At 44.3% G+C, this 14839-nt stretch overlaps 4 protein-coding genes across 4 annotated transcripts; 2 read left to right on the top strand and 2 right to left on the bottom strand.

Moving 5' to 3' along the window:
* Positions 1 to 736: 736 nt before the first annotated feature.
* On the top strand, positions 737 to 1769 carry LAJ45_00515 (uncharacterized protein; the record flags this gene model as incomplete). The annotated part of the gene is made up of 3 exons (XM_046110116.1): positions 737 to 1188; positions 1271 to 1426; positions 1490 to 1769. 3 exons carry the CDS (start codon positions 737 to 739, stop codon positions 1767 to 1769), a joined length of 888 nt encoding a protein of 295 aa, XP_045976809.1.
* A 1100-nt stretch (positions 1770 to 2869) lies between these two features.
* LAJ45_00514 (uncharacterized protein) lies at positions 2870 to 3916 on the top strand (the record flags this gene model as incomplete). The annotated part of the gene is made up of 4 exons (XM_046110115.1): positions 2870 to 3111; positions 3181 to 3654; positions 3716 to 3805; positions 3886 to 3916. The coding sequence occupies 4 exons, from the start codon at positions 2870 to 2872 to the stop codon at positions 3914 to 3916; spliced, it is 837 nt and encodes a 278-aa protein (XP_045976808.1).
* A 2976-nt stretch (positions 3917 to 6892) lies between these two features.
* LAJ45_00513 (uncharacterized protein) lies at positions 6893 to 8328 on the bottom strand (the record flags this gene model as incomplete). Its single annotated transcript, XM_046110114.1, has 5 exons — positions 6893 to 7576; positions 7635 to 7819; positions 7870 to 7945; positions 8009 to 8084; positions 8144 to 8328. 5 exons carry the CDS (start codon positions 8326 to 8328, stop codon positions 6893 to 6895), a joined length of 1206 nt encoding a protein of 401 aa, XP_045976807.1.
* Positions 8329 to 9089: 761 nt separating this feature from the next.
* LAJ45_00512 (uncharacterized protein) lies at positions 9090 to 9863 on the bottom strand (the record flags this gene model as incomplete). Its single annotated transcript, XM_046110113.1, has 5 exons — positions 9090 to 9125; positions 9181 to 9291; positions 9383 to 9561; positions 9654 to 9685; positions 9760 to 9863. The coding sequence occupies 5 exons, from the start codon at positions 9861 to 9863 to the stop codon at positions 9090 to 9092; spliced, it is 462 nt and encodes a 153-aa protein (XP_045976806.1).
* Between the last annotated feature and the right edge of the window lie 4976 nt (positions 9864 to 14839).

Genomic DNA, 14839 nt, shown 5'->3' with positions numbered 1-14839 from the left:
GAGCACCAAGCAAAGTGGATGGATGAAAAGTGTGCATACGTGAGTCAGTTAAACAAGGCAGCTAGGCAGACAGGCAGACAGGCATCATACATCAGTGACAGAGATCCGCGCTATATTACAGCTTGCTAATTTTCCGGCCCCTGATATCGCGATTACGATGAGCTTAGTGTCGACCACATATTCTTCTTTTTGTGAAACGGAGCTGGACTGTTTGGACTATTTGAACTATTTGTATCTTATCCCTCGCGCGCGGTACCTGGATGTGAAGCCGGGTTTCAGCCCAGCGCAACCAACCAATAGCATCCGAATGCGGGTTGTAGATAAATAATCCTCGTCCGAGCGGCCCCCCAAATTTAGCCTCATCAATTAATAGTAGAGCAGGCTAGTACATGATGTAGTTACTCTACTTTAAATACCCGAGAAAGGGAGCAAACATGCATATCTCCAGATCTTTCAAGATACACGCGAGCCAGCAGCCAACCAGGAGCCCCCATTCACAACTTTCCAAGATCTTGGAAGCTGGAATGCTAAGACTAATTGCATGATGATCTCGGGAGGCGAACGGGAGGCGACAGGGCAAACAGAAATGCGCCTGGAGAGAGATTCGCGGCTGGTTGTCGACATCGTTAAATAACCTTTGCCTCCCCCGAATATTCACCATATAGATACTTTATAGAACCTTAATCCCCTCTTCATATACACACATTCATCATAAAACACAGTGCATATATACACAATGCTTCCTTCATCACTGCTATTAACACTCCTCATGCTCCTCCCAAGCATCTCGCACGCCCAAACCACCTCCCCCAAACGAGGACTAACATACCTGACCCCCGAGCACCCCAACGATGACAAAGCTCTACTTTCCGCTGATAGCTCCCTCACTTGGTACTACAGCTACAAATCGCTCCCCGATGCTGCCGTCACAGGCCTCGAGTTTGTGCCAATGCTCTGGGGCGACCATGACAACACATTCGTCGCCGAGGTGACCTCGCAGCTGCCAAACGTCAAGTACGTACTTGGCTTCAACGAGCCAGACATGTCGCTGGACGTTGGTGGAACTGCAATCTCACCAGAGAGAGCGGCGTTCTTGTGGAAGCGCGATATACAGCCACTGAAAGGGCAGGTGAAGCTGGGCGCGCCGGCGGTCAGTAGTGCGGAGTGGGGAATGCCGTGGTTAAAGAGGTTCGTATCCATTCTAGATGGTGAATCCATTGTTTTGATTTTTTTAGTAGGATTGGACTAACGGAGTTGTGATTGGCTGTAGCTTTTTTGACGCCTGTGACGGGTGCTCGTTTGATTTTATACCGATCCATTGGTATGGCAACTTTGAAGGGCTTGCCTCCCATCTTGGGCACTACCATGTTACCTTCCCAGACCAAAAGCTGTGGATCACAGAGTTGGGCTATGCCCACGTCGACCTGTTTGTCCCCCCTACTCCTTCCATTTGGCGGGAATATGCCTAGACTAACACTCAAAATCAAAGGCAAGCAACTGAGGACTTCTTCAACACAACAATAAACTACCTCGATAGCCTCGACTATGTCGAGCGCTATAGCTGGTTCGGCGCATTCAGAGCTGACGTCAGCAATGTTGGCCCCAACGGCGCAATGCTGAGTGCCGATGGTGAGCTGACGAATATCGGGTTGTGGTATCTGGGTCTTGAAGGGTCGGGGGCGAGTTCTGGCGCAGCTGCTGTGCTGGTGAAGAAGATGGTTCTTTTGGGGGCGATGGGATTTGCGGTGGGGTGGGGAATACTTTGTTAGGACTTTTCTTTTTGCTGTTGTGTTTAGGGGGCCTGTTGCTTATATTGTTTCTTATGGCGTTTATCATTGGGCATGGGCGTTAACTTGTGGCATTTTACTTGGAGGATACAACTGTGGATAGTTGTTTAGCTAGCTAGTTATACCATACGAGAAGTAATTTGTGTTTAGAAGACATTGGTCGGTTGGGTTGTGGCTTTGGGGTCACGACCTATCACTCGTTGAGAATGGCTAGTCGAGTTGAATGGTGGAGGTGATTGATTGATTGATTGATTGATATATTCGAATGGTAGAGCGCCCTAATAATAGGATAAATTCGTCCTATAGATTATAGATGGCCTTATATTGGAAATTTACTACCATTCAAGGCCCTTAGAACGCAAAGGCTTTTAGAGGCATAAACTACTAGTAGCTTGGCAGTTTTTGGCCGGCTTGTAACAAGAGAGTAAATTAGACTCTTTCCAGCCTCGGGCTCAAATCACAGTGGAGACATTAACCGGGAGAGTGTAAACCCCAAAATTGCTTGAGCCCTAACTTATGCATGTAAACGTAGCTACATATAGTATGGGTTCACCTTTCCACTTCATCCATGCTTGTTTTGTCGACAGCGGTCCAGAGGTATACAATGCTAATGGTGTCCATACTTTAGTTGTAGTTATGATAGATACATTTACTTTCAATCCGGTTAATGTTGCTTAACGATAATTGATTGAGTGTTGGGAATTAAACAAAAAAACAAGATTGAGTGTTGGAGTGGCTATATAACTTTAACCCTAACCCTAGAGCGAGCTCCACCAACTTTGACTCGAGACAACATTTCCCTACTCTTTCCCCTCGATTACTCAGATATTCTGAATTCAGTCCCCAAGGAAGTGATTAACGTGTCTACATAGCTACCGTCTCGAGAGAGTCGGAAGGACACTGTAATCTTAATTTGGCATGAGGCGCTAAGGCGATAACCGATGAGTGATCGACATGACAAAATCTGCCTAGATTTTTTCTCGGCCCCCGCCATCAACATCTCTCTACGTACCTAGAGCGTTTGTTTGCAACTGCAATTGAAATTCTTCGCGATCGAATAAATAACCCTAATCACCATCAAAATGCGCCCCTCATTCGCAGCACCCCTCCGTTCTCTCCTCCGCCCCTCCTCCGGGCTTCTTGCCACCCCAATCTTGCGAGCACCTCTTCAATTCCGCCCCCAATTGCAACGCTCCGTGGGCCCAACTCGATCAATCCAGTATGCTACAGGCAACAAGATCCGTGAACAGCCCCGTCTCCGTCTCGGAACCGAGGCTCCTAACTTCACTGCCGAGACTACTCATGGCAAGATTAACTTCCACGAGTAAGCCCCTAGCCTGTCCATTGCTGTCACCCCCCAAGGAACAGTGGTTTCTAAATGTGGCATATATAGGTTCATTGGAGACAGCTGGGCAATTCTCTTTTCTCACCCCGCCGATTTCACTCCTGTTTGCACCACCGAGCTTGGAGCATTTGCCAAGCTCCAGCCCGAGTTCACAAAGCGCGGTGTAAAGCTCATTGGTCTCTCAGCCAACGGACTCGAGAGCCATCACCAGTGGATTAAGGACATTGATGAAGTCACCGGTAGTGAATTCACCGGGAAGCAGGGCTTCCCCATCATCGCTGATGAGAGCAGGGAGGTTGCATGGTTGTATGACATGGTTGACTCTCAAGATTTGAAGAACATCGACGAGAAGGGAATTGCGTTTACCATTAGAAGCGTCTTCGTCATTGACCCAAAGAAGAAGATTAGACTGATGATGATGTACCCGGCTTCAACTGGAAGAAACTCGGCAGAGGTTTTGAGGGTTGTTGATTCTTTGCAGACTGCGGATAAGAACGGCGTTACCACCCCTATTGATTGGACGTGAGTTTTAGGGATCCACTCTGGTTTTGTCTTGGGAATTGATCGATTGACTGGTGAATAGTGTTGGACAAGATGTGATTGTACCGCCAAGTGTTTCTACTGAAGATGCTAAGGCGAAGTTTGGAGAGGACAATGTCAGAGTATTGAAGCCGTAAGTATTCTTAAATCTTCATTTTTCATTTTATATGTATTTTTTTTAATTTACTAAAACATCCGTGTACCTACATGTAGTTACCTGAGATTCACTACTCTTAAGAAGTAGAGACCACCGTAAATATAAATAGATTATCTGGTAATAGAACCAATTTGGCTTTATTTACCCTCTCTAGCGAAATTTCGTGCATAAGTGATGTCTAAATTATACCCCCAAAATTATTTACCATAGAAAGAAAACTTTTTCTATGCATGGATATTTTCATTACAACCAAAAGCGGAAAGACTCGGAAGCCAGGTAAAATCTTCGGCTACCGGTTATAACTTCCTTCACATCCCTAGCTACAGGATGATATATTGCTAAACCGTCTACAGCCCTGTAACGTTATGTGCTAGTTATATAGGTAATCGATTTACAGATTCAGGGTCTCACTCCTCATCTAACTTCGAGGGTACAATACTCACCTTTAAGGGTGCTCGTGCAGGAACTAGTTAGCACAACTTTCTGTATTTTGGCTTTTGTGGTTAAAGCCAAAGGGCCAAAGGGCCAAAGGTTGGATAAAGGGCTATCTTTTCGTATGTAAATTGATTTGACGGGCAGCGACTTTCAGGAGCTCTGGTAGATACCACTAGTTCATTCTTGTGCATGATATTTTGCCAAATTCTTTCTGTTGGGTGTACATGTACGGCTGGGAGAAGGTGGTATGTAAACAGAACATGATCATGATATTCCACTAGATATATGTAGATAAATGTACTCGCAAAAGGTTAAAGAATTCTAGACCTTCAAAACTACACGTAGGTTTAGAAACTGCATTTTTCAAATAAATCGTAGTAACTTAATAGGGTTTTGGCTAGAATTAGTTTATTGAGATGACGTATATAGAGCGCTAGTATGCATGACTAAAAGTGCACACGTTGTTTTTTATTTCAACACCAATCTAACCCCCGCTCTCAGTCATGGACACTCACATTCCACTGCTTGCTCTTATCAGCCGATGTTAATTTCTAATCCTCTTTTATAATTACCTCATGATCCTACTCGCTCGTCTTCGCCAAGAATACGCACCTAGCTTATAAATTCAGGGATTTGACCAACTGAACTTTCGCTCTCGCGGTCAGGTGAACGTTCTTGGCGAAGACGCACGAGTACATTCGAGGTGCAGATATTTGAAGGATGGTATTTACTTTTGAGTATATGTACATGTAGGTATGTGTTCTCCAATCCATGAGCTCAAACATCTGAATGTGATAGTAACCACACTATTAGGGCATGGCTGTTGAACGCAATGGCACTCTTCTGGGTTCGCTAGGTGAGAAGAATCCTACACGTACGCGTCGGGCTCACGCAGATAAAATAAAATAATGAAAAATTGTTTGTAGGGGTTTCGCACTAAGTGATCACTACATGTAACTATGCCAGCCGTTAGGTTCCTCAAGCTTGGCTTGCGATCACCCCATACTCACACCACGGATGTATAGGATTGATATTGATTTTTATATCGTCAATCTAATATAATACCATGGGTATTTTTGGTGAGACGAGTTCCTTTACGGAAGAATTGTCTATATTTCTTTCGGCTTCCTGTCCTTAGAAGCCGCCATCTCATACCACTCTAGCGAGTGATAAAACGTGATCAGTATCATGACGCGAGCAGCGGGTGTTGTTCTATACAGTACCGTATCTACCCATTGTATAACAAGCACTACCCTAATATTATTCTAGGCAAAAGCCGAACCCTTTCATTGGAGAAAACTTGCAGCATTTGATAACGGGTCGCACACCCTAGCGCCGTTCCAGGAAGGACCAATGACATGCAGCACACGGTCGGTTGCCAAGCAAACAAAATATCAGGCAGACTCAATATTTACTCGGTTATAGAATGATTTACTGCAAGGAGGTGAATCGGAGCAAGGGAAGTCGGAAAGACCTCCGGGGTTGAAATACTATCTCTGCAGGTATGATAAAATGTTTCTCTAGAGGACTACATATTGGTTTTAGGGCGAGGGAGTTTCGCACGCCATACAATTGGGCCTCAGTTCGTGCGTCGGAAATCACCTTTTCTTTTACCTTAGGGACATTCATTCCGTACAAGAGGCTATATTTGATATAGACCAGTAACAGAGAGCTGAGTATTTGGTGCACTTCACAGGATAGAAAGTTCCATGCGATTATGCGCTATCGAATGGAATTTGAAGTGGACCTGCAGGAAGAAAATCGATGTTGTTCGCTACAGAAGTCAACAACGTTGTACAAAATAAGTTATTGCCGATTATCATTTCGGAGAACCGGTAAATAGATCTGGAGCTAAATGGCAGGGTCTAGGTCGGAAATTTAATCGCTTGAAATACGTACATACGTGCCTCCCGCTTTCATCTAGACAGAGGAAATAGGACGACCAAAGCTCAACTGCCACCAGCAAATTTCACCTATTTGCATGGGTCAATCGAAACACTGTGCCTTGTCGGGTGAAATCGGTCCGGTATCTCTAGCTCTAAACCTAATATTCTACTTAAGACACCTGCGCTCTGATACCCCCATATATCTACCCCCGGAACCCCCGGAAGAGAGAATCAGACTTCATAATGCGAGGACTCGATTGAAAATACTTATGAGAGACATCCTTTAAAGCTTTGTCATCAGGGGGCCCAATGATTCCCAGATACAAAATCAAAGTCTAACAGGCCCATACTCTATTCAGCAGATTTCAAAATGCAAGTCGATAATCCAGGCAACGATATATCTCCATTATGAAACAATTTCGACAACTCATGAAAGAAAGCAATATCATTCTTGTGGTACCTCAGCAAACAATTTCCCTTAGGGTCCACCGACTACACACATTGGAAGAAAATGCAGAATGATATAGAATGAGATATTGAAAATATTCTAGCGTCATTCGAGAGTACAGCTATTCTTCCTACAGAATAGAGAGATCACAAAAAGACAGCAAGGAATTCAGATACAGGGGAATTGTGGAAAAATATACTTTCATCTGGTGGGCAGAAATGCAACAGACTGAACAACTAAATCAAGAAAACAATGGATGGAAACGCCTATGAAAAGAACTCCACAAAATGAAAATCACCTGTCGAAATGGCCGCTCTGAAGCCACGCATACACATCCTCAACTTCGAGATTCTGATGGTATAATTGTTTTGTTGGGTAACCGATTGCCGGGTCAGGAGGATTTCCTGCGACGCTGTAATGGTTTGAGAAATAGCTGGGAACCTCAAATTGCCCATTGATAGCAATTGTTGATACCTCATGGTTGGTGGGATATGGAGTTTGTGGTGAGACAGGAGCTGGAGGAGTGTTATCTCTCGCACAAATCATTCTTTCAACAATGACACTAAGCTCCGAGGCAGTCTTTGCGCTTGCAGCTGCCGCCTCGTTACCTCTTTCGCCAAATCCAGAAAGGAGGGTGATAACAAAATGAATGTCTTCTTCATCATTACTCGGCGTGCTACAAGCACCAGTAGCACAAGTGCATTCTTGCATCTCTTGGCCAAAGAGACGACTCAGCAGAAGTACAATGGCTGCGTTGAAGAGGTAATGATAGTCCGTAAAAGAGTGATGAGATATCCACCCAGAAGACTGAAGTTGCCTTCCCAAGGCTATATTCCGACGAGCGGCGTTTGAACAGATGATAACGTGCTGTTCAATATGTGGTGGCATCTGAGGAATGTTTCCTGAAGACACACAAAAAGCTGCTGTTCGTTGTTTGGCTGCTAATAAGAGGGAAGGTCTAGTTGTCAAGATATGCAACTTCACTAACATTAGCCAAGGTATCACCAAAGCCAACCTCCTAGATGGATATAATTACCTGATTGTATAGGAAGTGCAAAAGAAGGACGGAGCGTCCACGAGCAACCCCGTTAATAAGTTTTAATTCGGGTGGAAGACTTTCTTCCCAGGACCGAAGGTCATTGTGGATATTTTCAATTACTCCGACAACATCACCAATCTCCCTCCCAAAACCGCTTGTTGTTTTACGGACGCGGTAGACCTCTGAAATGGTTAGAGTTTTGCGCAGGTACTAGAACGTATTCATAACTTACTGTTGACGACGTCGCCCATTATTTTGCTAAGACGCACATGGGCGGACAGACCGGCACCTGAGGGTAATGCATCTCCCTTGATCACAATAAGTTACACCCCAACTCATAACTTTTATAACCTTTTTGACATGGTACTCACAATTTCTGAGGGCAGATCAACGTCGATATCCTCATCGGAAAGCATAACCGGCCTACCCATGTAGCAGCTAAAGATCCTGTAATATTATGCACAGTTTTAGAAAAGTACTCCATGATGATCGGTAAAGGGTCGTACCTGTCTAAGATGTAAATGTTCCAGAATTCACGTTTCTTTTCTTCATACTGCACTAACTTCCGAAGTTGATCTTCTGGACTAGATGCTGATGAAAATTGCAGTCCAGGGCCGTTATAACGCCCTATCCCTCCAGAAACCCATTCGCCTTTCCTCCATGTCCGGTGCAGTCCATGGGATACGGCCATTCTGACGGCAAGGCCAATATACATGTAGGCTGCATCTCTTCTATTTGCTGATAGAAGGTAATAGGACATTAGAGTGATTATGCGGAGAGAAGGCAAAGAAGCCTCCTCTACTGGATTAACAAGAAGAAGTTTTGCGCGAGCAAAAAATGTCATTCCGGGGAGTGTATTTGCACTATTATGTGCATAATGGGGAGCTGAATTCTCGCGCGTGTGATGGTATGCCTGATCTATATGAGTGTGAGGGGATATTGGTTCTGATCCAGCTACGAAATGACGCCAATGTGCTGAAATACCAGCTAATTCGTCCTCAACAGTAGAACTTGTACCGGTTGTTGCCATTACTTGGCAACTGAGGGCGAGTATCATGTTTATCACGCAAAGAGAGGTATAGTCCACAGGCGAGACCGTACCGTTGAGCGGAGGGCCATAGTTTGTAACTTCGTACAGCGCCTCGATTTCCAGGTAAATCTTTGATGGGTTAAACCAATGAAATATACCGCCACCATCTACAGGCTGGGTAGATGTGCCACAAGCACATAGCTTGAGGAAGCTATCTAGATGCCTCAAAACAATTGTCTTTTGAGGTAGTGTATATGGATCCGTGACGGGTAAGGATAATGGTAGGCTATCATGGGTGTAGTAGGAAGATGCTGCTGAAGTGAACGACAATGCAGGGTCGACTGGAACGCTATGACTAGGTATGTACGACATGTTCCGAGGTATGTGGGGATATGACGATCTAATAAAATCTCGAATCTTGTCTATAAACGTTGCTCCAGCCGAATCTCCAATGAAACCTGTTAATGCCATCAGCTTCAATCGTTGGTGTTCCATCCGTAATATCAAACTTACTTGAATATCCCTCTGAACAGCTCGAAAATCTGTTTGATTCGTCCCCAGCCTCAAGATCGTCGCCTGAAATAGCTCGGTTTCTGGAGCCAAAAGATCCGTTCTCTGGCCAAACTGCCGCCCCAGGGGAAGTTGGAGATGGTTCTCCACTGCTTGAAGTAATACTACCGTTTTGACTCGGAAAGCTGATGCCAAAACGACCTACAATATCTTCGCGTATAGCTTGATCTGGTACTGCCTCACAAAGAGCCTTCTCTAGCGCATATATCCGGGCTTGAAGTTTGTCTACAAAAAGCTCCGGTACCACAATCTTTGCAGAGGCAGGTGGGTAATTGCATGTGATGTTTGCAAGATAACATTGTCGACATGGTTGCTCCCCGGTGCCTATATCATATATTGTTAGTCCTCAAGTAACTGATGAATATGAAGGACTGGCTCATGGGTAAAAGGAAATTAGTGACGAATAATGGACTTACATCGGATTTTCCGTGTCTTACAGTGGTCGCATCTACATACACAGATACAATCTCCTGTCAATCATTTTGGTTTTCTCATTAACTCTCGGAGGGCAGGGAGACAAACGCTACAGCAATCCTCTTCCTATCTTCATCACGAACTTTCGGTCGCTGACGGTTAGAGCTTGCTCGCCTTCGAGGCTGAAACTGAATCTCGGGTTGTTCGGACATTGAAGATAGTGATTTAATTTAATATGAGGTTAGATCAAGAGATAATTTCCTCACTGTTTATGGTGTATTGATTGGAACACAGGTAGTTGAAGTTTGAACAAAGTATGGAAAGTACGGAGATATATATCGAACCTTGGTTGAACCTTCATATAAGATTTACGACCCCTAGAACTGCCGTGAATTTTGGCTCGGGAGTTATCTTCTAATTGAAGCTTGCGGCAGCAGATGCTGATCTCCAGCGGATGATCTGGACCTGGATGTTTTGATTGATTCAAATCATGCACAAAGATCTCGATTTTGATTTCTTCACCTCTATTGTGCCTAGATTATTTGGATAATCTCTCGTACCTCCCGTATATGGGCGGCATTTTTCTATACTGGATCAGCAATCATCTGTAGGTATTGGCGCATATTAGCACTGTCGGCATGGTATCGAATAGGCATGGCCGTTTGAAAGGCCTCATTACAAAGTCTGCCTAGCTATCATCAAGAAATTCCAGCTCACCGGAGTTACAACCTACCGTGTTTATCCTTTAGCAGCCAGAATCAGAAGAATAGGAGGACACTATGAAAATTTAATATTACCCCTTTCATTTCCTTCGTTAAATCAATTGATCAAGTTAGGTCTTCTAGGCATTAGGTGCAATTACCACGTTTTTTGTGTGTACTACTAAGTTAATGGATGGTTGAGAAAAGGCAATCCGGCATCGAGATCGTACAGGATCTGGGGAGGGCTATCCAAGGGCATGATTGCTTCAAGACTATCAAAGCCATTTACAGGAACAAATGCATATTGCGTCAATTGATCAAGGGTCACCACGTGGAATACCCGTCCCCCCAGCATCTGTGGGGATACACGGGTCAAAGTTCAGGGTACCCGAACGATTGTCAAGGTCATAGGCCCTGAGAGTTTTTATGCGTTAACAACCCCACAGTTTTAAAAATTAAATGGCAGAGCCCATCGGCGGAACTACTCCTGGCGCAAAATCCACTACCATATTTCGATTGGTCTAGAGGTAGATAGCTATATGTGCGTACATCTCTACGGCACGCACTCGATCCGATAGCACTGGTAAGTTAGAGGAAGCTAGGGCCTTTCAAGCCTCCGATCCACCAAACTTGGATACAAAGTCCCAGCACCACGTCCAGGAATCTCTTGCCGCACAATGTTTCTACTCAAAATCATGATCAACTTAATAGGCCAAAATCTCAAATCGGTTGTATTCACATACATTACAAAACATTAAAGTCTAATGGTATTTGAGTAGAGCTGGCCTGATGTAGGAGTCCTTCTAAACTTTCCCGACATCGGCAGAGTACACAAGGGGGGGGGTTAGGTTTGATCACCTCGGAAGGTAGAATCCCCAATCACTCATAGCTGCTTAGCTATGTACTGTACTGTACGCCCTCCATGGCACAAACGACACGAAGCTGTCCGGCAGTTTTGGACAGATATCAGTTACAAAATTCTTATACGTAATAATCTCTTAGACGCCCAATCTCCCACTGAGAGATTATAAATTCTAATATCCTAGCCGGATTCTACGTACCAGTTTGGATAATGCTCACCGCCAACCAAAATTACATGTATCTATACGCAGGAGTTACCCTAGGTTGATAGACTCTGCCAAGACAAGGCGAGATAGTACGAATTTGCCCTAAACCAAAGATGTAACCTATAACTCTGGGCCTCATCATGGATATGATCAACCTTTCATGGTTTGTGGTTCGCACGCCTTGTGTGACAGGTTTCGGCTCAGGCAGACAAACACATTGACAGATAAAGTCTTGGATCTAGTAATCAGTATATATTCTTAGATATTAACTGTCAAAGTGTAGGGGATATATTAATTTGGGATCTTCATTCAAAGTAAACATGGAAATGGGTCTGGCCCGGCCGCAGATTTTAAACATTGAAGACCCTCATTATGCACCTCCCATTTCGGAAGCGAAACCGGCACCCGCAACCGTTACTAGAACATTTTACACTCGTCTTTTCTTATATGGGATGAACGCGTATGTCTTGAGTGTGGTGCCGATCGAATCTTGGCATTTTAAAACTCGGTCTTAGTAACGGAAAAATCAAGGCCCCGGAGGTCTATGTTCGGATTAAATATAATCAGTTCTGCGGTGAAGACAATAAATAGTGATACAAACAGCTCCCGTTTTGACTTCTGTGTTAGATACAGGCTAAACTCCATTGATTTGTACTCTCTTGACTCAATTAATTAGGCTAGGCATGCAAGAAGAGTCCATTATCGTTATATAGTTGCAAATCGTTCAAAATAACATCCCGCGGCGATGGGACGCCAGGCTCTGGGACGCCAGGCTCTGCACTCTAATTGATTGTAACTTAACATATATGTCAGTATTATCGATTTACTGGGAGCCTGAGATCTTCAAACTACTGCTAATCTCAGCGAACAGTCCGCCAGTAAGTGGTTATACGTTATTCTCTACAAGCACATTCGTCCTTCTGCTCCAGTTTGACACCATCTTACAAAAATATGATGCCTTTTGCTTCCCTTCGGCTTACTTTCCTCAGGCCCCAAGGCTACTCTTCTCATAAATCCCCGGGCCCTGTCTCTGCATAATTCCCTCTGAGATTCCCGCTCTAAAGGTGCTAACAGCCACAAAAAAAAAAGAAAACAGTTAAGCATTTAGCAATTCCAATCAGATGTCAGCGCATCATGTTTGCATATAAAGAATGCATGAGTATCTAGAGGAAAATAAAGCTTCCCATCCAATCTGGACAATTGCCCGACCATTATGTGCTGGTCAAATAGGACACCTACGTGGTAAAAGATTGAACAATTCGAGAGCGGTGACGACGAGAATTGTGACAGCACAGGCCTGGTACCCATGCAAACATGACATGCACAGACGAATATATCATGTACTTGAACAAGGAACAGTCATCGGAATACCAAGATACTGGTACGCGAGTGATAGCCTATGATGCCGAGGCCCTAAGTCGCTGCTTTGTGATTCGCCTTGTGGATGCCTGTCTACCAGGAAGGTCAGGACGTTTCGCTCCTTTTATTTTATTTTCAACTTTGTTTGGTCGCCCCGCATTCTGATACTTGGCGGTGGTATTGCCCCTGCCCAGAGAATCTCCTCGAAAGAGCTCGCAAAAGCACCCCATCACACTGGAGAAGCTGTAACGTCAAGCCTCCTAGATACCTGGGTATAACGACATGTTGATAGCAGACAAGCTTTGAGGTCAGCCCTTTCGGAGCATCTCCCGTCTGTCCTGTGACACAAAGAGACTGGGGGTGTTTGCATGTCAAGAGCAAGGGGATACGTATCCCATGGACAAAAGACCCTACGTATTGGCTCGTAGCAGAAGTTATGTCCGCAGATTTTGCCGGATATTTTTCCGCATGTCAACTATTAGTTGACACATGCAGCGGTAAGCCTTTTGAGTACACGCCATGCGTCAAGTGCCGATTGCGGAGCGATGGCGATCTACGTACCTCTCGGCACAATCATCCGAATAGTGATCATTCTGGGGGTACTACGTTTACAAGTGAAACGGCGGGGTGATCCTCCCTGTGAAGCCACCATGTGAACTACCACGCAGCTACTATATTCACTGTTTACACCCAGTCAGCACACATAGGCAGCGGTGAACCGTGTACCGGATACCGTATCTCCATGTGAGGAAGCAAAATAGAGTCAAAAATTGCAAAGAGAGCTAGCTCACGAAATTCAAGGCCCTGCATATGGATGATCTTCACTCAGGGCTTTAAATCCTCACCACGAAATTGGGATATACTGAGAGTAGATCTCTACACTTTAACCATAATCCACTGATCAGCGGAGCGCCTCTTGGAAAGATTTTGGTGCAAATGTACATATATTTGGAGGTTCTTTCTATCAAATTTTCGGTTCTATTGCATGTACAGTACCCATGTATACATGTATGTGTGTGTATAGTCAGATTAATGAACCACCAGCTCAGAATCCATGAAGCTTTATCAACAGTGCACATTATATTACCCGCGGAATGTACCATTAATCAGTCTAATTCTATGTATCTCCTCTCCATATTTCTAGCTCGGTGAGACTTTGTGGTAAACATATCCCACTCATATGAAGTTATGTACGAACTGCAGATAGATGCCTAGGCCTTACATGGATGCGTATGTTATATATGTGGTTTGTTTCTATATAATATAATCTCTCTTCACGCTAGACTAAATTTATAAAGTACGCAGCTAATAATGCGATATATCACTTGGCACGACGTCACTTGGTAGTCTCGCTTCTACTGACGTCTACTCCAGTCGTTTTCGAAACCTTTGGCTTTTGTAGAGGGGATAGGTTATAATTAATCCGGGTGGTGTTGCGATGTCAAAGGGTTGGGGTTGCTTATATTAATTAAAGTACTAGCAAATTCCCGTCTTGGTATATCTTGGTATTAATTCCAAGAGCTGCAGGTTGGATCTTTGAAAATTAAAAAAAAAAAAAAAAGTTACACTACAGCGAGATCCGTCAGGGAAGCCGGATGCAAGCGGATCTGGAAAGGTTGAGTCCAACTGTTTCATTCGCTGTACCTCTAAAAGCAAATTTTACTTGCAGAATTTGTATCTCCCATGGCCATTAATACCACATACAATAAAATCGATTATTCTAGGTATATGCCAGTGAGATTTCTGACTCGAGCCACTCCTCGGAGAACTTTGACAAATAGACCCATATACGCATCAACTATTTGATATCGGTTCTTATTGGTAAATATCAGGTGGTTTTTGGGGCGGACTGGGTTTGCATACCCCAAAATCCGGTACTTCATGCAGCTCTTTGATGGCTATATGCATTCCCAGTCCGTTCCAAAAACACCAACTATTTTTACGAGCGATGTAAAACGCCTACTACATGTATACATGTCACATATGACGTACACAGGAGACAGTGGGGTCCATCAATGCCAATAAAAACAAGCTTTTAATATGCTCAGGTCGGTGAGAGCG

This window comes from Morchella importuna (genome assembly GCF_003444635.1).
Source record: "Morchella importuna strain M04M26 chromosome Unknown Morimp01GS001, whole genome shotgun sequence".
NCBI lineage: Eukaryota > Fungi > Ascomycota > Pezizomycetes > Pezizales > Morchellaceae > Morchella > Morchella importuna.
The sequence above is the reverse complement of the archived record's forward strand: the minus strand, read 5'-3'. Positions and strand labels throughout refer to the sequence as shown.